At 43.9% G+C, this 20,510-nt stretch overlaps 2 protein-coding genes across 3 annotated transcripts; both read right to left on the minus strand.

The window, feature by feature from the left end:
* Window positions 1-112: 112 nt before the first annotated feature.
* On the minus strand, window positions 113-19,691 carry plekhm1 (pleckstrin homology and RUN domain containing M1). 2 transcript variants are annotated; one of them, XM_088001013.1, is made up of 12 exons: window positions 19,477-19,691; window positions 18,651-18,689; window positions 15,585-15,826; window positions 14,805-15,461; window positions 13,633-14,131; window positions 12,201-12,339; window positions 3,186-4,160; window positions 2,812-2,957; window positions 2,008-2,201; window positions 1,778-1,841; window positions 1,526-1,683; window positions 113-1,335 (listed from the first exon to the last, which is right to left on the minus strand). In XM_088001013.1, the coding sequence occupies exons 2-12, from the start codon at window positions 18,687-18,689 to the stop codon at window positions 1,212-1,214; spliced, it is 3,237 nt and encodes a 1,078-aa protein (XP_087857139.1). In that variant the 5' UTR covers window positions 19,477-19,691; the 3' UTR covers window positions 113-1,211. The 2 variants fall into 2 exon arrangements, with proteins under 2 accessions (XP_087857139.1, XP_087857138.1); XM_088001012.1 differs by having other exon boundaries at window positions 18,651-18,739.
* LOC148153666 (uncharacterized) lies at window positions 8,808-11,146 on the minus strand. Its single transcript, XM_088001014.1, has one exon. The coding sequence runs from the start codon at window positions 10,329-10,331 to the stop codon at window positions 8,808-8,810; it is 1,524 nt and encodes a 507-aa protein (XP_087857140.1). The 5' UTR covers window positions 10,332-11,146.
* Window positions 19,692-20,510: the final 819 nt, after the last annotated feature.

Here is a 20,510-nt window from a genome sequence, read left to right on the forward strand (position 1 = left end):
CATTTAAAATATTAACATTTAATCAGCACCTTCAGATCTCCATGGCAATGGACACGGCATTGTTGTACCGGCTCAAATTAATGAGCACATAATGCACACGAGCATTCCCAAATTCTCATTGCAATAGACTTTTATTTCAGTATGGCCGTTTTTATACATCACACATGACATAAAATAAGAACAATCTGTCAAAAACAGTACTGCTGTATTTTCCATGCTCCTCTTAAATGCGATATGTTATGCATATATCAAAATTATTTTTTTTGTTGTTGTTCTTGGCAGTTTTGAGTCATGTTTACTAGTATTTCAGCACACTGAAGACATTGAAACAAAGTAGCAAAAATTTAGAATATACAAAAAATCTAAACAAAAAGACAAAAGTCTGCACAGTAAAATATAACTAAAGATATTGCAGCTACATTCTGGAGGAATATCCAACTTTGATAAAGTGCAAGTATGCTAAATGTCATAAATCAAAATGTATGCAAATCAAGATCTTTTGTACATTTATTTACTTTATTTCATCTAATTGGGAGTCTAAGCACCAAATCAAACAATTCCGAAATTTAAGTAACGTATGGTAAAGAAGAGTTCTGTGTTTCAAATTTAAGACATTTTGCTAAATTATATCATTACAATACATTTAATGCTTGCTGTTCAATACAAACAGCTTTGTTCTGCATTTTGGCCCTGTGATAGCTTTAAATCAACAGGAAATGACTGAGTCATTAGAGTGGCAAGCTTGAAAATAAACACAAGGCACAACTAAAATCATTAGATCATTTCAAGTCCTGCTTTTTAATGGCTTCAAATATTTCATCCCCACTAGTGAGCATTATATCAGAACAAAAACTGAATGGAGAGTAGCATGTTGCATAACAGTTAAGAGAAGTGAATTTGACTCAGTGACAGTGTACAAATGTGTTAGATACTGTTCGTGGCAGGTGTCGTCACCTCTGTCCTGCATTTCTTTTGATGCCGTGACTGAATCAGTGTTTGTAGAAGTAACAAATTCACTTGTCGTTATTATTTGGCTGCATCCATACTGTATGTTGGCCTCTAAATAGTGCAAAGTTTTAGTCACTGTAACACGGCGTCCCCTTCATCGCATCTCTTGTCAGTGTTTAGTCGGTTGGGGAAGGCTCGTCGTTCTCGTAATTGCACTTTAGGTTACTTCATATAAAAGGTCAACTTCTCTTTTCCGTTGGCAATTAAATAGTTCCATGGGAGTCCTGTAGATCTCTCTCCAGGTATTTCTTCATTCGCTCACAGCGAGGACAAGAGTTCTTTTCAGTCTTGCAGAAAAGGTGAAACACCGCTTTACAATCTTTACATCTGCATCAAAAAAAAAAAAAAAAAAAAAAAAAGAAAAGCATTGAAAACAATTTTAGTTAAAAGGGGCATTTACGCTCCCTCAGGAAAACAGGTGAACTTGATCTGAAAATCCCAAATCATGCAATCCCTCAATTTAACTCAGAGCACAGATAAGTTAGGGAGGAAGTTGTGGAGAAGTCTAATAATATACCTGGTGGTGCTGTCAAACTGGAAGGGGAAGAGGATGTCATTAGAGTGGCATATCTGACAAATGAAACCTCGCTGTGTGCACAGGTCGCAGTTCAGCACGTGACTAGAGGCCTGCTGCACCAGGGAGATCAGGAAGTTTCCATACTGGCCATCTGCAATCTGAAACACAGAGCAAATACACGCCTTCGGATCTGCTGGGGCTACGGATGGGCGGAGAAACATGAAAAGATAAAGAAATAAAACAAAACGGTACCTGTCTTAAATCCAGAACACTGTACAGGTCCCTTGACTCCAACAGGTAAGTTCGCTGTCCCATTCTGGAAACAAGACGGAGATAAAGTAAATATTAAAATAAAATGCAAAAACAATAATCATATATCTGAATTAAGTCCAAGTTAACATTTTACTGGACTGAAAACCACTAAATAAAATGCCAAAATCAGGTCAGAGTGAAAGTAGGCCCTGATCGATTCGCAAACACACTTGGCATGGAGTTTTTTGCAGGCTCCGCTGCGGCACGTCAGCAGGTAGTCGCCCAGCAGGCGCAGCCTCTCTCGCAGGCTGTGGGCCTGAGCCATGGATTCTGCATGGCTCATCAGATCTGGATTCAGCAGCTCCAGGTTCATCAGAGGCTCCTGCTCTATCTGAGCCAACAGACGCAGCGCTTTCTTTGACACCTGAACGGAGAAAAACCATAAAAGACACACTCTAGGGAGGGAACTGATTTTATACATCATGGCAGACTATGCAGTAAAGCCCTTAGAGCATCAGAGGGAGCTTGATGCAAAAAATAAATAAATAAAATAAAATCTAAATTACTGACCTCTCCACTACAGAGACATTTAAAGTTCTGCCTCTTAACTTTTCTAAGTGACATTTTATTTAAAAAGGATTTGTAAAGTTTTCCATCCCTTCCCTTTTCAACGCAGTTCAGGCTGACGGCTAACAATAGTTCTATTCAATAGAAATATGTACATAAAAAAGGAAAGAAAAGATCAAAGCAGAAGTAGTTTGGAGAACTAACAAACCAGCACCCCACCCAAAAAAACGACCACTGTAGCCGATGACCACTTGACACAAAAATGTGTAAAAAAAAAAAAAAAAAACACCAAGTTAAATCAGATAACATGAGACAATTCATTGTTTTGTTTTTTTCTTTTTTACAACTTACAAAATCTAACAGTACAATTTACAAACAAATGTTTCATTTAATAAAAGCCAAATTCATCAGATTTATGATGGGGCTCTTTCCCTGTATAAAAAGTGATCTGAATGACTTTCTTCTACCTCTCTCTGGGTGAGATCCCAGTTGTGCACCATGCGCGACGGGATGATGGTGGTGTCCCCCTTGTGGCAGGCCTCACAGTAGTACTGGCCTGAAAACTCACACAGCCGGGCTCTGCCTCGGGACGGGCCAATCTGCTGATGGCAGCCTGTGAATGATGCAGTTACAACACGTTCAAATGATTGGCATTGTCCAATCAAACACACAAAGGTTTCATCAATAATGCTCAGTAGTTTACATTTGTTTTTGTTAAACACACAGCCTAGTTCACGTCACATTGGGAAATCTTTTACTTTTTAGGGGGGAAAAAATGTAAGATTTTTCCTTGTAGCCAGATGAGAAGCAATGAGCAAAACATACAAACGTAAAAACAAACCTGAGCATTTAAAGCTCTGAGCGTCCAGTCCCTTTTCTGATGGAACTGTGTAGAGGTGTACCAGAAGCTGTCCATTTTCTTTCAGTCTATGTTGCACCAGTCTATGCAGTTTACCATTCACTCCAGTGCTCCAGACTGGAGGAGGTTCCTCAGAAATTACATCCTCTCCGCTCTCCAAATACGAGTCCAAAGCTCCGCGGATCAAAACCCTCCAGGACCGAGCTTCCTCGGGATTCTCTGCTCTGAATCTTAGCGTCTCTCTCACCGTCAGGACTTTAAAAAAGGCTGGTCCTCCCAAGGACACATCTGGAACAACATCCCTGATTTCAACAATGGGATTGTTTAGCCCCAACACCTTCCTTTCCTCATGCACCCGAAAGCCTTTCAGGGCCTCCAGAGAAAGGGAAACAACCAGAGGGGCCCAAGTCCTGGCTTCAGAATCTGTGGAGAGATACAGAACGGATTCTTTGAGAGCATCCGTTTCTAAGTCAGTAGTTCGAGTCCAGTCAAACTCCTGGACAGGAGGAGCCGTCTCGCTCGAGTCAGAGGACGACATGTGTCGCTCGGGGCTTGAGAGAGCAGAGGAAGCAGACGAAACCGAACGCTCATCCACTCCATTTTCACCAGATCCTTGCAACACTTCCCAGTGCTCATCGTTGTGCGGCGTTGGTCGGCATTTGTTCACAGCCTCACATATACGTTCCACCCAATCCTCTGCCTCGTCCTGATTGGCTGCTCGGAGGTAAAGCCGTTTCCCCGGGAAGGCCAACTCGAATCGGCCATCCGACGACGGGATACGAATGTCTTCGCACCGCAGAAGGGAGCAGTTGTCGAAACATTCCCGATCTTCTGCATTCAGATACATCCGGAACTCGAAGGGCGAGAGTTCGCAGTAGTAGTCGCGCCATATTCCCACTGCGCCTCGTCGCTCCAAGTGGCCGAGCTTCAGCAGGCCTCGAAAGGGGTTGGAAAGCCCTACGACAAAAAAACAGAAAGAAAAGAGGCTCAACACTTACTGCTGAAACCACTGTATAAAAAACACAAAAAAACATACTTTTTTTCTTGATGCGTGACATTAAATCAGACAATTTTTGTTCTTGCTTTAGATTTAGTTAGAATTGCCGAAAGTATTTCCACTTGCTAAATCCCTGAATAATGAGAATCCACTACAGAATTACTTTCTCCAAAGTCAGATCTCCCAAGCACCAAAATTACTGTCCTTAAAGAATTCTGGAAAGCCTAAATGGTCTCATGGCTTTGTAAGTCTCCTATAGCTTCACATTTGACTTTAAATAGTAGTCAAACACACTGTTTCCACATATGACATCATGAGAAAGTCCAAAGGGATCAACAACTTTTGGTCAACCTTGGATGCAATGTCCGGATTCCTGAAAGTCTCAGGTTCACCTGTTCAATCACATGCAAACATAAACACGGTGGGAATGCCCAGCCATCTAATCGATCAAGAAGCAGATGGGTTCTGTTTCCCTGAGAGTTTTTAAGTGTGTGCAATCAACCCAAGTGCAAAATCCAAAAATCTTGAATATATGCTGGAAGAAGCAGATAAGAAGGTGTTGTCATCAGTAAACGAAATCCTGCACATGTCCTGTGATCTGATGAAAGCAAAACTGAACTTTTCCACCACTATAGTCGTCGGTATATTTGGAGGGAAAAGACAGAAGTACAGGCATGGTGGTGCCATGTTGTGGGACTGGTGCACTTCACTAAAAAGATGACAGAGCGGTAAGAACATTTTGTGGAAACACAGCAGCAAAATTTCTAGACATCAGCCACCTCTGTTAACCTCACTGAGAACGACTAGAAAAGGTCAGCCGATTCCTCGGATTTCATTTTTTTCAACTGAATGTGCAGCCGACTCACACAGGTGACGTCTCGCAACAAAAAACTCTCATAATATGTCATTGGAATGTGTCCGCTCCCTGAGATTACCAAACAAAGGCTGCTTTACGGCATAAGGCCAAATGGAATTTACATGTTGGACCATTTTAGTTCAGGGTTTGACTGTAATGTCATTCCACAGATTCCATTCCTGTTTGCTTTCTTCGAGCTTTTGTTGGAGTGACAAAAAAATATAAACAGCTCCATCCACTTTTATTAGTACACTTGGTAAAGATGTGTTAAAAATGTGTCTCTCTTTTGTTATAATTAAATAATTTCACACTGATTAAAAAAAATAAATAAATCTAAACTTTAATATATGTACATTTATTTGGCTATATGTCAGTGCCATGATTACAAACACCCCAAATAATTTCCAAAAGAGAAATGCAACTGAAGTTTGTTATATAACGAAAGTTACTGCTGTAACTACGGTTCTATGAATCCCGGATGACCGCCAGAGGCGGTGCTTCAAGCACTGAATGATCATTCTTGCGCATGCGCAGGTCGAGTACTAATGACAACAATGTCACCTGTGACCTGCCGGGGACCCACGTGACTCTATATAGTCACATGACACCCGGCGTTCAATCCCTCCACCTTCTCGCGAAGAGCAAGGATTCCGAGGGACCAAGCACTCTGGCGGTCATCCGGGATTCATAGAACCGTAGTTACAGCAGTAACTTTCGTTCTATTTCATCCCTACTGACCGCCAGAGGCGGTGCTTCAAGCACTGGATGACTCATAACAACAAGGTCACGAGGAATAGGCAACATCCAAGGGATAACCACCGCACTACCCACCTCAATGTGATGTAGGGGCGTGCTGCTCCAGAATTCCTTGAAGGGGATGGGGCGCAGCCACATTCACCCTGTAAAACCGAGTAAAGGTACTAGCCGACTTCCAGGAGGCAGCACGGCATATAACGTCCAACGGTACCCCAGACATAGCTGCAAACGAGGTCGACATTCCCCTTGTAGAGTGGCACCTCACGCCGGCCGGCAGCTCCTGGCCCTGCAAGGCATAAGCCTTGGAGATGAAATCCACCACCCAGTGTGCAAGTCGTTGCTTAGAAAGCGCCTGACCCTTTCGTGAGCCAGCGTAGCAAACGAAAAGGCTATCTGTCCGTCGGAAGGATGCTGTGGCATTGATATATGCCTCAAGGGCACGAACAGGGCACAGTGGCTCAGAGGAGCCACCGGTGTAGAACCGGGCAAGATGGAGTGGCTGGGTACTGCCTGCCCCCCCTGACACCTTAGGAATAAACGTTACATCAGGCCACAGTGTAACACCTGAGCCATCCGGATTCCACCGGCAGCAGGGCTCAGCAATCGAGAGAGCCTGTAATTCCCCCACACACTTTGCGGAAACCATCGCCAAAAGGAACGCCGTCTTCATTGAGAGCCATTTGAGGTCCGCAGATGCCAAGGGCTCAAATGGGAGGGATCGAAGAGCATCAAGCACCAGAGAAAGGTCCCATGCTGGTGCCACAGAACGAGCGGGTGGGTGCAAACGCCGAGCACCTCTCAAAAACAGCACAACATCCTTGTCTCGGCCCACTGAACAACCATTCAGACCGACATGCCAGCAGGAAATGGCAGCCACATACACTTTCAAGGTAGATGGAGACCTTCCCTGATCCAATAATTCCTGCAGGAAGGTCAGTATGTCAGAGACCGAACACTGCACCGGATCCTGCCCTTTATCATGGCACCAGGTCACAAAGGCCGCCCACTTGTTAGCATAGACAACTCGTGTGGATGGCGCCCATGCATTAGCCATCGTACGGCCTACCGACCCAGTATAGCTGGAGAAAGCGGCTCCCGGCCTTGCAGGGGCCAAAGGCAGAGTTGGAGCTGGTCCGGTTCGGGATGCAAAATCCGACCCCCCATCTGGGAAAGAAGATCCCTCCTGGAGGGGAGACGCATTGGAGACCCTGAGCTGAGCTCGCAAAGGAGAGGAAACCAAACCCTTGCCGGCCAGCAGGGGGCCACCAACAGAACCCTGTGCCCTTCCTGACGAATCCTCAGGAGAGTCTGGAAAAGTAGGCTGAACGGTGGAAAGGCATAAAGGAGGGTCCGGGGCCAGTCGTGTGCCAGCGCATCGTGGCCCAGAGGACCGCTGTCGTCCAAGGAGAACCAAAGGGGACAGTGAAATGCGTCCCTCGAGGCAAATAGGTCCACCTCCGCCCTGCCGAAAGCCGTCCAGATGCACTCCACCACCTCCCGGTGAAGTTTCCATTCGCCTGGAAACGGCTTCTGACGGGATAGAAAATCGGCCGACACGTTCCGTGGCCCGGGGATGTAGGCTGCCCTGAGGCTGGTCAAGCATGGGGCTGCCCAGATCAGGAGCCGCCGAGTCAAGTAAAATAGTTTCCTGTACCTGGTCCCCCCTTGGTGGTTGATGTGAAAAACCACAGAGGTGTTGTCTGATCTCACCAGCACATGCTTCCCCCCTAAGCCTGGAAGAAAGCTCCGGAGAGCGAGAAACATAGCCTGCAATTCCAGGAAGTTGATGTGTTCCCGGCACTGCCGCGGGGACCATGTCCCCTGTGCCACTTGACCCCGCCATGTTGCACCCCAGCCCGTGGAGGATGCATCCGTGAACACAACTTCCCGACGACACGGGAGGGAACCGAGCGGGACCCCTTGTGTCATGAACGACTTCACCCTCCATTGGGACAGAGACTGAAGACACTGAGGGCCCACCCGAAGCCTCCTGCGGCGATGAGCGTACCTTGTGGAGTCCAGATTCAAGGTGTTCAACCACATCTGGAGGGGCCGCAATGACAGCAGCCCCAAGGGCACTACGGCGGATGCTGCCGTAAGCATGCCCAGGAGTCGAAGATACCGCACAAGAGGTGGTGCCATGCCCCGCCTGAATTCTGGGAGCATGCCCAATATACCGCTCACCCGCTGGGGCGACGGGCAAGCAGTCATCGAGACGGAATTCATTGCCATGCCCAGGAAGACGGTCCCCTGGGAGGGAGTCAATTTGCTCTTCTTCATGTTCACCTGCAAGCCCAAACATTCCACATGATGGAGCATTAACCGAGTATCCCGAATCGCCTGTTCCCGTGACGTGGCACAAATGAGCCAGTCGTCCAGGTACGGGAGGATCCTCAATCCTCGTCTCTGCAGAGGAGATAGAGCTGCTGCGACACATCGGGTGAACACTCTGGGGGACAGCGAAAGTCCGAAGGGGAGGACCCTGAACTGGAAGTGTCTCCCCTGAAAGGCAAAACGAAGAAACCGCCAATGGGGCGGAGCGATGGGAACATGAAAATAAGCATCCTTGAGATCTATGGAAGTGAACCAATCGCCCGGGGAAATGGCTTGCAACACTTCCTTTGTGGTCAGCATATGAAAGGGCATTACCTTCAAGTACACATTCAGGCCCCTGAGGTCCAAGACCGGACGTAGACCCCCAATCTTCTTGGGAACCAGAAAGTACATGGAATAAAAGCCCCCTGGATCCCGCAGGGGGTCCACCGGCACTATAGCACCCTTGTCCAGCAATGTGCAGATTTCCTGGTTCAGTGCCTGTGCTTTCACCGGGTCGCAGATCACAGTCATCCTGACTCGGCCAGGGACGGGCGGCCGGCGGCGGAATTGAAGGCGGTACCCCTGGGACAGGGTGGACAACACCCACAAGTCCGGTGTGTGGGCAGCCCAGAAGTGGAGCTGTCCCGGGGTAAAACAACCGACCGCCGGCCCTAAGGCATCACCTGCGGGCCCCCCGGCCCCTCGATGGCCTGGGAGGACACCGGCCAAACTGCGCGGCTCGAAAGGGGTGAGATGCCCTGGCCCCAGCTCGGTCTTGAGCTCGGTTCCCCTGATCCGGAGCAGGTCGTTGGGCCGATCTCTGACCCGTCACCAGACCCTGGGTCTCAATGAAAGAAGGAGGTGGGCGCGAGGACCTCCGTGAAGGACCCGCAGCAGCCCAAGAGCCAACCCGCAGGCGATCACGTCTGTGAAGCCCTGCCAGCTGCTGCCGTGTTCGAGAGGCCTGGGCTGTACGATCCAAGGCATCGAGTGCCGCAGAGCCGAAAAGTTCCCCAGGAACCACAGGCAGGGTCCGGAGGGTCCTCCTACAAAGCTCCGTAAGAGATGACTGCGCCAACCAGACCTGGCGGCGAGCGTGAACCAGCGTGGAGAGTGTGCGCCCCAGCTCCCTCGTCATGAGAGCAAAAGCCTGCAGAGACGCATCAACCAGGCCTTGCGTGCTGTGGTCCAGTGGAACGGTTTCCAAGGAAGAAGACAGGGCCAGCAGAAGATGGGAGAGGGAGTTCCCAATCCGGCCCATGCGGGCCCCAGAATCATAGGCCTTGCAGAGAAGGTCATCAGTAATACGGCACTGAGGTCGCGGACAACGAGCATTGGGCCGCAAAGCCTCATCAGGGGGGATAATAAGGGAGGCGATGCCCGGTTCCACCGCAGGCATCTGCCCCAAGCCAACCGTGGGCGCCTCCTGCATAGACGCCAGAACCCTGCCGTCCGTCGTCAGACGTGAAAGTGCCTTTGTATCCGACCAGCAAGCATGTAGTTCCCTAATATATTCCTCTGAGGGAGGAACCACTAAGGCAGCCTCAGATCTACCGCGCCTAAAGAAAGCGCTGGAAGCTGCAGGTCGGGTCTGAGGAACACCAATCTTTAAACGAGCAAGAGCCACTCGAATGGCAGCAGTCACAGATTCCCCTGTATCCTCCTGGGAGGCAAAGGAGTCAGATTCTGAGGCCCCAGACTCCAATCCTGGAGGTTCATCACAAAAATGGGTGCCCGAGGCCGCCACCGAAATAGCATCGTCATCATTGACCGATGCCTCATCCCGCTCGGGAGGGAGAGCCGCACTGTGCTCACCATCAGTTCTAAACGACTGGAGGAGGGTCTTCATGCGGGTTAGCTCCGTAGAGAGGTGATCCACCTTCGTGGACAACCTCCCTGCATCGGTCCGTCTGGCTCTCTTCGCAGGTTCCGAAGTCGCAGTTACAGTAGGCCGTTTGCACGTCGCCTGTCCGGGGGGCAACGAACCATGCGGCAGAGCGCCCACGCAGTCAGTAGGCCTCTCCAGCGCCGCCAGCCGATCCAGTCTGACAGAGCGGGGCATGATGCAACAGTTGGGGCAAGCCTCATCCGATAGAGCCTCCCGGAGATGTTCCACACCGAGACAGGAGGGACACAAGTCATGCCCGTCGTCGGGTTGAAGTGGAGCCAGACAGGTCGAGCAGCAGAAATTGTCCAACATCATATTGCTGAAAGGCGTGATCCGTTCGTCACCAACAAGAACTCAGCGCAGAAACGCCACTGGTGAGTTCAAATAACTTATAGAAGGACTCAGCGCGAGCAGAAACGCCACTGGCGAGTCAGACAACCAAACTCAAATGAACTCAACGCGAGCAGAAAACGCTACAGGTGAGTTAGAATACAAACAGAAAATTAACTCAGCGCGAGCAGAAACGCCACTGGCGAGCCAGACAACCAAACTCAAATGAACTCAACACGAGCAGAAAACGCTACAGGTGAGTTACAATACAAACTGAAAATCAACTCAGCGCGAGCAGAAACGCTACAGGTGAGTTACAATACAAACTGAAAATCAACTCAGCGCGAGCAGAAACGCTACAGGTGAGTCAAAGAGCCACAACTAGGCAAATCAAAGCAAAGAAAAAAACCAAACACTTACCAGTCGTCGCAGTGCGACCGCAGATCTGGTAAATGGGGAAGCAGCTTGTGCAGCCCCTGGAGGGCGAGACTTACGCCCGCAGCTCCGACCAAATTCGGTCACGGGGCTACTAGCAACAAGCAGATATACTACAGTGGTACACAGAAGCAGCTAGCTTCACACGACCACACACCTGTTCTCAACACACCTGCGCGCGAGAAGAACAAAGGGATTGAACGCCGGGTGTCATGTGACTATATAGAGTCACGTGGGTCCCCGGCAGGTCACAGGTGACATTGTTGTCATTAGTACTCGACCTGCGCATGCGCAAGAATGATCATTCAGTGCTTGAAGCACCGCCTCTGGCGGTCAGTAGGGATGAAATAGAACAATAAATACTTTTGACAATGAAAAGTTTTTTGGAATCTTTCATTTATAGTTGATGACACTCCGTTTGTCTTAGCCACACTTAATTTGAAAAAGACATGAACACGGCATTTGAGTCAGGTAGGTGTGACCTAACACACAGGTAGGTGTGTGTTGATCAGAAAGTGGCTATGAATAAACGGATCCGTACGTAAGCTTGTTAAACTGGGCTCTTGTGTTTTTAATTCGATAAGAAAGCTGCGCAACATTCCTGAGTCATACCAAAGTTTTTCAAGCTTGTTTCAGACATTCTTGAAATCTATATATGACCAGTGGTTTTTCAGGCTTAATGAAGCCATTTCAAACTTCTTTGTATTTTCATAGATTTTTTTCCCCTTTAACTAAAGTCCCATAACTCCAAAATCTGTCACAACCTGCCATGATGTTTAATATGCCACAAAAAAATACAGTAGTTTTAAGGAAACGTTAACCAGTTTCTTTTGATAAATCTGGATGCCTATATTTCACTTCTGACAAGAAAGCTAAACAATACAGAAGTTCTTTAATTCAGGTACTGTATGTAGAATCCCTTTCAAATGCATACTGCATGTTATCAAGGTGCACAAATAGTTTTAAATGGGATTCTATGTAACAGACCAACAAAAAGTAGTACTTAATTGGGAACTGGAAGGAACATATGGTTTTAAAACTGTTTTATGAAATAAAACCAAGTAAAGTGTTGTCTGCATTTGTATTCTGCCTTCTGAGTAAATACTTTATAGATTGATCCATTTCACTGCATTTAGAGTCTTTTGGGGTATGTCTCTACCAGATTGCACATCTAGACACCAACATTTCACCTCACCAGTTTTAGCAACATGTAACATGCAAATGCATTTCAGAAGTTGAAGGTTTAGGAAGACTTCTGCAAAGCTTTCTATGTTTTCCAATGGGAAAAGTGGACAATACACAGTATTTCTAGTAGCTTAGTGACCGATTGGAGTTTTGTTAAAAATGGGTCCTGATTGTAGAGGTGCTGATATGTTTGTGACCTTTGGGGTCTCAGTTACTAAAAACTGTGGGAAATACCTATTTCTCTGCGATGGACGACACTGGGAGGAGACTGGGAAGCCTTCAGGTGAGCTGTGGGAGACACCTCCTCATTATCAGGCACCACTACCAGGTCAGGCTTGTAGATGTCATCCTCAGAAATCCAAGACCGCGAATGCTGCAAAAACAAACTATTTTTATTCCGAGTTACAAAACTGCAACGTCCCCACAGCTATCTGAAAAACAATCACCCACTCAGGATCATGTGAAGAAAACATCAGGACTGACATTTGAGCAAACCGCTGTGAAATCTGTTCCTATTAAATCATGTGTCTGAGGTTTGTGTATGAAACTTTGACAAAGTGCAAAGGACCAACAATATTTGACTAACTCTGGCAGAACTGCCAAGGTGGAGCAACAAAAGCACAACTTCTCTGTTTCATGGAAGATGTTACAACACGTCTTGCAGTCGTCTCTGTTTGGAAATCTCAAGTTAACTAAAAATAAAGGGTTGAGACTTTTACAGTACTTACTCTAGTGTGCAACAGAGTAAGTTTCTGTCCTGCCACAGAAGAAGTTTCATTTCTGATCAGCATGGCGATGGCACACTGTCAGCAACAGGAAGGTTTTTTGGGGGGGGATTTTTTTTGGCCAACAGACTAAGGCTAGTGAGACGATTCATAATCTTCTAGAGCCAGAACCAACATTTTCCGTGTTTTTTAAGGAGCTATTTTGATTTTTTCCACCATGAGACACTGACATTCCAGAAATTACAGTCAAACATCCTGTTTGCCATTTCCTCATAAACCAACTGTGTAACAAACCTTATTTTCAGTTAGTTTAAATTCATTAAAGCTGTGATACTTGAACGCGGATCCATCTGAATTGATAGTTAGTAACGTGAAACAACTCTTGCACCTGATCTTTTCATTTCCAAAGACACTGTGCTTTCCTTCCTGATTCAAATGACCTGCTAGAATTTCTTATATAGGCAAAATAACACTTAGTTTTATTTTATTTTTTTTAAGTACTAAGAGCATCAATGCTAGTTTCTGAAAAAAGTGATGCATATCTCATGTTCTGAACCAACGACTTATCTTTCTGTTCATATAAAACCACCTGCAGCTACAGAGGATTCACAAAACATGATTATTATTAAGCTTAATCACTCTATTCCCTTAAAATAAAAGAATCCATTATTAATCATGATAATGTCCAATGCTAAATAATGAATATCAAAATTATGTTTGTGGCACTGCTTTCATCCTGTGAAATAATTATGTTAAAATACGTTTATAATGAAAAGCAACTCAAAATAACAATAAATGTATGTATGTGCGTGTGTATATATACATTTATATAAAATACACATGATTTAACTGTGCAGATTTTAAAGAGAGACTTGATGTTTATAGCTTTACTTTATCTGTGATTCTTATCAGAGTAATTTGTGTTTTTTTTATTTACTTACTGAGATTGAATCTGTAGACAGTTTCCTGCTGATGATGCTCGTTGAGCGCTGTGAGCCTTTGCGTGCTTGGGACTCGGAGCTTCTCTTCTCTGAAGCACCAGTTTGCTTCATTTCCTCAACTGGCTCTGCGCTCTTCGGAACAACAGCCACATGTTCTTCCTCCACAGGCTCAGTAGGTTCAATAACCGAGGAGATCACAGCTGTGTCGGAGCATAATTCGGAAGAGGAACTACCGCACATTTCATGTGCTGCTTGGACATCAAGTTGTTCATCACAGGAAGGCATCTGATCAGAGGGTGGAGGTGGCTCTGGGTCAGGATTTTGGAGTTGTTCTTCTTCAGGGTCTTGTGCTGACAAATCCTGACTCTGGTTCTCGCTGTCTGAGCCGCTGAACGTTGTGTTCTCCGAGAAAAGTTCGCCTCCGGTGCTGGAAACGAACGAGTCTTCACGCATCGAGTCCTGACTGCACTGTCCACTCTCTTGGAAATCAGACTGCACACTGAAAAAATACACAAGTCAGGGCAGGTTGAGATAACATTTAGGATATAATTTTGTATGTAGACTGTCAATACTGTCACAAGTTTGACTATATGGAATGAAAGTTAGAATATATATGGAATGAGTAGCCTGGAAATAGTGATCTGATACAATCAATCTGATACTTAATTGTATCAGATTGAAGTCATCCATGTTTGCGTGTATTGTTTTAGGGAACCCTTCATGCATGTTGTATTAAATTACAGTATTTATCATATCTCTGTATTTGATTGAGGAAGTTGCATATAAAAATAATTATTGTTGAATATTCAATCAATCCAAAAAACGAGGTCGGTTAAGTTCCACCTCACCCGCAAGTTTTCCTCTAATCACCTTCCACATCTCAATAAGGTTTCATAACATTTAGCTTGGTAGTTTTGTTGCTTAAAATATTACTTAAGAATTGCATTAAAATGATTTATGATAGTCTCACATCATTGCAGAAGAATAGACGTTTTAAACAGTGTTGTGTAAACACTACAAATGTTTGATTTATTTAGATAGCTGCTGCTCCTTTTAGTTTTGCCATTCCAAATTTTTTTTTATCAAAATAAGTAAAACTTCCACTCTTCCTGTTAAATCCCTCCCCAAGCCTCATCCTTCCACATAACCAAAGAATAGCAAACCAAACATACTCTTTCTGCGGCCTTTTGGTGTAGTTTCTGACAATAATGGGGGCGTCCAAGTCGCCTGAAGACCACTGCTCTCCGTTCAGGCTGCGGGGGTCCTGTCCCTGCAGGTAGCTGTCGGAGCTCAAGCTGGAGGAGAGCTGGGAGGACCCTGTGGTGTCCAGACTCAAATTAGATGAATACAGCACCGCCTTTTCTCCTTGCAAAGCCCCTCCGCCAGGCGGAGGAGTCGGGTAGACTCTCTGCACATCCATTGCATCTGATGAACCCGACGACTGAGACGCAGTGTCCCACGATTCCTTGCGCGGGGGCTTCGGGGCGAGCTGGCTTGCGCCATTGAGCGCGTCCGCCTGGGACAGTGGGCAGAGTCCCGCCAGAGCCAGAGGCGTGGTGGTCCATTCGTTAAGGACAGAGGATTTGTAGGACAGGTTGAATGTGAGTGAGGCCAGACCCTGGAGGTAGCTGAGCAGAACTTCTCGCTCCTCTGCATTCAGGAGCAAGGCACTGGGTTGATAGTGAGCGAGCAGCTTGGAGTCCTCCCGAAACAGAGACGCGAGGTAGCACTCTAGAAGGCCGTGGTTCAGGGCCAGTCGCAGCCACGCTCTGCAGCGGCCCACGTCTGTGCCGAGGTAGCTGATCTTCTCCAGCTCCGTGATCACATCACTGCAATTAGTTTTTTTTTTTTTTTTTTAAACAAATTTAAGAATTTTACAGATAGCAATTGTTTTTTTCAATAAATGAATCTTAGCGTTTAGTGTTTTCACATTCAGTTATGAATGTGCTTACCGGTGGGTGACCGTCTTGAGGAGGCTCCAGAAATAAGGCTGAGGGAGAACTCCTCGGTCACCCTTCCTATTCCGGCCTCCGGCTTCGGAGCGGATATACTTGCTCTTGATCCCATGGATGAAAATGGCCTCCAGAGCGGAGCAAAGGAGGTTAGCATCCTCGTCTTCGCTGGTAACCACGGCGTCTGATGTCACGTACCGTTTCTGGAGGGCTTTAAGAGACTGGGCCAACTTGTCTTTGATCTGGGTGAGAAAATAGAACGGACAGAAACATCAACTTTTTCCCCCCCCTCAAATAAAATCAAAATAACAAACAGAGCTGATGAGAGGCAGGTTGCTTTACAGCCTTTGCACAGAACTGTACTCTGGGCTAGAGTTTGTCGTCAAAGCTGTATTCTTATGAAATCCGGGCCACAGGTTATCTAACACCATATGTCTCAGCTGACATGGAAGGAAGGAGATCACTGAAATATGAAATCCAAAGCAATGTTGCGCAACACTTTGTGGAAAAAGCTGATTCTTTTGAGCAACACTTAAATCGGTGACAGCTTTTCCCTCTGAGCACTGCAGAGGCTTCCTGCTGCTCTTAGAAGAACACTTTATTTCCGTTTGTTATTTCAAAACATACGTCTTGCAAAAGTATTCATACGGCTTCAACATTTTAGTCATCTAGCGGCAGGTATTTTTGGGGGGATTTAATGAGGTATACCATCATAAAGTAGATCAAAATATTGAAAGAGAGAGAGAGAATACCTCTCTGATTAAAGCTGCATCAGTTAAGTTGGATACTTTGAAGTCAGAGACTGTCAGGTAGCAAAATGTGGAAAGACATACCAATATAATACATTACTCTTTTTGTATGCTTCGTAAAGAGGTAAACAAAAAAAACAAAAAAACAGTACGTTATGCTATTATGATTAACCTAATAAAGAAAAGAAACTAAAACTGATGCATCTGCACAACTGTATAAGACACTAACGGACTGAAGCTGCTTTAAAGATAATATCGCAACTTCCTTCTTTAATAGATCATTATCATGTTTTTAAGCCACACAGTGAAATATCTGCATACGCTCCCACATATGACAGGTAGCAAGAGCAGAATTATAAAATTTTCACACTGATGTCAAAATAATATCATTGTACTGAAGCCGATTTACAGAAACTTATTCCTGTGTAAATAACAAATGCCCATCACAATAAATTCTTCAAAGCTGAATAACGTCTTCAGCAAGTGAGAACTGTCGCTTTTACTCAGTTCCCTTCCGACAGCTAAAATAAACCCAAAGAGGTTTTCTTTCTCACAAAAGATCAGCGTGAGCCTGTTGGTCAATCAAAACTTTATGCCAGGGAAACATAAAATTGGGAAGTTCAACATGGATCGTACAGGTAAAGACAATACTTCTGACAAAGACATATGTGGAGCGTTTCAAAAGCAGAAATCCAGAAAAAGGTCAAATATTTACAAAGCAATAAATATGCAGAAATTTGCCAAATTGGAACATTTTAAGAAAATGTTTGCTGTTGAAGTGAATATGTTTCATGAAGCACTGTGTATACAACTAAGTAGAAGTAATACTAAAACCCAGCTTAACCACAGAGTTATGTATGCTTCCTGCTATCTCACGCAAGCGTCACTTCTGATCTTCAGAAAAAACAACTGCTAATTTAAGGTTCCTGTAAAGTAACAGTGAATAAATGGCTTAACAAACTAACACCTAGGAGTTAAAATAGAGATTTTACTTGCGTTTGACAGCTTTGGAAAAAAAAAAGATATGAAAAAATTTTGTGAGCTATAGTTTAATCTATCAAATTACCAGGTATAAAGTAAATCTTTCAGTTGGGTTTCATAAGTACAGAAACCTCTGTTCTAGAACCTGGAGGGTTTCACTGTATCAATAGATATCAGAGACAGCCCTGTCATTTTTGGTTGTATTTGAGAAATCCTTATTTTATTTTTGCCACAATACCTGTAATGCAAAGTCAGCTCATCCCTTCATTTATCAAGAAAACAGCAAAAAATATAAAAAAATGTTTGTATTACCCGTTCTTACAGAGAAATCAAGATAAGCTAGCAGTTGCATTATGAAGTCAGATCAATGCATATCTGCTGAAAACTGCATAGCGGCCCAGTTAGGTAAGCAGTTCTGAGAAAGCTATAAGCAGGAAGCACATGGTGCTACTAAAGTGAAACTATCTGTATGTTATAGTAGTCATACACTGTATTGACAATATGAGTTCATTCTAAGAATTATTGACTAATCAAAGTCTGTTCTTACATTTCTTATAATGTACTTTTGCAGCATTCGTTAGTTGTCAACTTTGCACCCAGTAATGTTTAACAGTGTTTCTGCAAGTCTCAGATAACACTTAAATCTTTTTAAAATATTTACAGGGCCATCGTGATTTCAATTTAAAACCAACATGAATTCTCAAAAATAAGTGAATTGTATAACTTAATAACTTGTATTGGATATAGCTAGTTTTTGCAAACAATTTATTTAGTAGATTTATAAGAAAGGCTGAGCATCGGATGACAAATTCCTTCTGACAGGTTTGGTTGTTGCCCTGATTTAAGGCAGCACGATATCTTTGTCCTGAATCATTATAGTTTTATCAGAGCGTGAAAGCACCCATATTAATTCATCAGAGGAACATACTGAGCAAATGACTGCTGCCAGTACATTTCAAAAGCAAACAAAAATAATAACTTCTTAAAAAAGTATCAAGGGGAAAAGAAATTTTTTTAAAAAAAAGCAAAGATATACCAACTTAAAATGTAACAGATCGGTTGAAATGCGAGACTTTGAAAGACATTTAAGACATTCCAGAAACCCTGATAAAGTTAACGGCGTAATAATAACACAGCAAATACGTGATACTGAGAGAGAAGTCCTCTTAAGGCTTCCCGAATGTTCTCGAACATAATTAGAGTAACAAAATTTACAACAGGTTTTCCTGAGTGTCACAATCACTTCACAAGAAGCAGCTTTTGAAGAAGTGAGGGAACACTGACATTAACTTACACAAACTTTTGACTGCATATGAAAATATTTTTTGATTTTTACCTGTTTGACATCTTTGGCCTCCGGTAGTGTTTCTGGCATCTGTGTGGCAAGCATGGCACGTCAAGGGAAGGTTTATTTTCACATGGCACCTTAAAACACACAAAAACTAAGTCTAAACACTCACTTACAGTAACTGTGGTTCACTAACTGTCTCAAGTACATCTGATATCCAAATTTAATAAAGAAGAAGAGCAAGTTTCTTTTCTTCCTTTTTTTTAAAAAAAAAAATCACTTGTTACTGGCAGAAGATTATTTGTGTTTCCTTGTCATGGGACTCTGCACTCTTGCATAGCTGGAGTTTCACGGTCTTTTTGAGTAACCGCTTTGTAACTGAGTCATGTGAGGCACTGATTAATGATGATGTCTGTCTGCAGGGAAGTAGCTACAGAAGCTTCAGAAATAACTTCCTCAATCAAATAATGACCTCTGCGAAATTAAAAAATGAGTTTTAATACAGCAAGCGAGTTAAATTTCCAGGCAAACATTGTCTGAGCTACATTGCAATCACAAAAAGGTGCAATTCAATTCAATTTTAGTTTATCGATCTCAAAGGGCAACTAATGAGACAACAGCAGAACAAGAAAGTGACCTAAAAAATAAATAATATGAAAGCTTGTTTACACTGGCACTACATTATCTGTGTTCAGCTATGTGACTTCATGCCTATCAACAAGACACATAAAATCGCATACTAAACCCATAGAACACTAAAATACTCTGTCTAATCTGTGGCCAACATATAAAGGACTTTGTCCTAACTGTAACCTACAAGCGACTTTAGAGCTGCAAACCAGCGTTAAATTAGCACATCGGTTGGCTAACTTACCGAAACAGTTTGGCTAACCTCTCTCCAGACTCCCAAAAACACGTCGGTATTCTTCGGGAACTTGATGTAAACTCACTGAAAGGACATCATGTAACTAAACGAATCTCAGTCAGTACAGTTGTTTTTCATAGTTTTCTGTTAAAGCACTACAATACAGAAAAACACAGACCCTCAAACACAAGGGACTCCTCCTCCTGTTGCCGTCTAACTGAAAAGCGATGCATCATGGGAAGTCAAACGATCTCTGATGCCTTCATGAACTTCCTAAAAGGAGTAAACCTGAGTGCTCAGCACTAGAGCAACATTTACATTTTAGAAACATTTTAAACATATCTATCTTCTATGGTAAAATACACTAATAGATTTGTACGGATTTCTGTGGTGGAAATCGAATTTTATGTCTTTATCATCACCCTTACATGTAAACATTTCAATGTCACTATCAACCCATAAACTCGTGGTTAGTTTAACAAACCTATCCTCCGGGCTTTGCTGCTTAAAGATAGCTAAATAAACGTCTATTTTTTTTAAATGCACGAGGAAATTGAACTATATTAGAAGCGACTACGCAAACGAAAACGTTACTTTTGAAAGATAATGGAACCTTACGAGTGACACCTAAACGACTCACCTGAGCTGCGTTGTTCTATGGGGTTGACGAGAACTGTATGTTCTGTGACAGGCAAAACTAATTTTAGTTTTACTTACACTCGGTGACCTAAATTAATCTAGCATTAATAATGAATTAAATCATCATTGCTTTTTATCAAGTATAAATATCTAACATAATAACATACTATTTATATAAACACAAGAAGTTAGTTAAATTAATGAACGTGAGCTTATTAAATAATAATTAGGTGTAATGATGATAGATGAATTAATTTATCGTCAGTTAGATAGGGGTTAATTAGATAATAACTACAATAGACTAGCTATAAGTTTGACTTTGGTATATTACTGTTTGCTAAACAAGAACCCAAAAATGTTGAAAATTACGTTTAAACTACTTCCAAAGTAAGTTTGTGTGACAT

The sequence above is a fragment of the Poecilia mexicana genome, unplaced genomic scaffold (assembly GCF_051168715.1).
Source record: "Poecilia mexicana isolate PSO_F unplaced genomic scaffold, ASM5116871v1 scaffold_19, whole genome shotgun sequence".
Taxonomy (NCBI): domain Eukaryota; kingdom Metazoa; phylum Chordata; class Actinopteri; order Cyprinodontiformes; family Poeciliidae; genus Poecilia; species Poecilia mexicana.

Bases quoted from the DNA above. Each gene is read 5' to 3' on its own strand.
- plekhm1 (XM_088001012.1), bottom strand. From the start codon at position 18,704: ATGCTTGCCACACAGATGCCAGAAACACTACCGGAGGCCAAAGATGTC. The intron at 15,462-15,584 runs GTAAGCACATTC...AACTAATTGCAG, and splicing joins CTCAAGACGGTCACCCACCG to TGATGTGATCACGGAGCTGG. The intron at 1,684-1,777 runs GTACCGTTTTGT...TCTGTGTTTCAG, and splicing joins GTGTTCTGGATTTAAGACAG to ATTGCAGATGGCCAGTATGG.
- LOC148153666 (XM_088001014.1), bottom strand. From the start codon at position 10,331: ATGATGTTGGACAATTTCTGCTGCTCGACCTGTCTGGCTCCACTTCAA.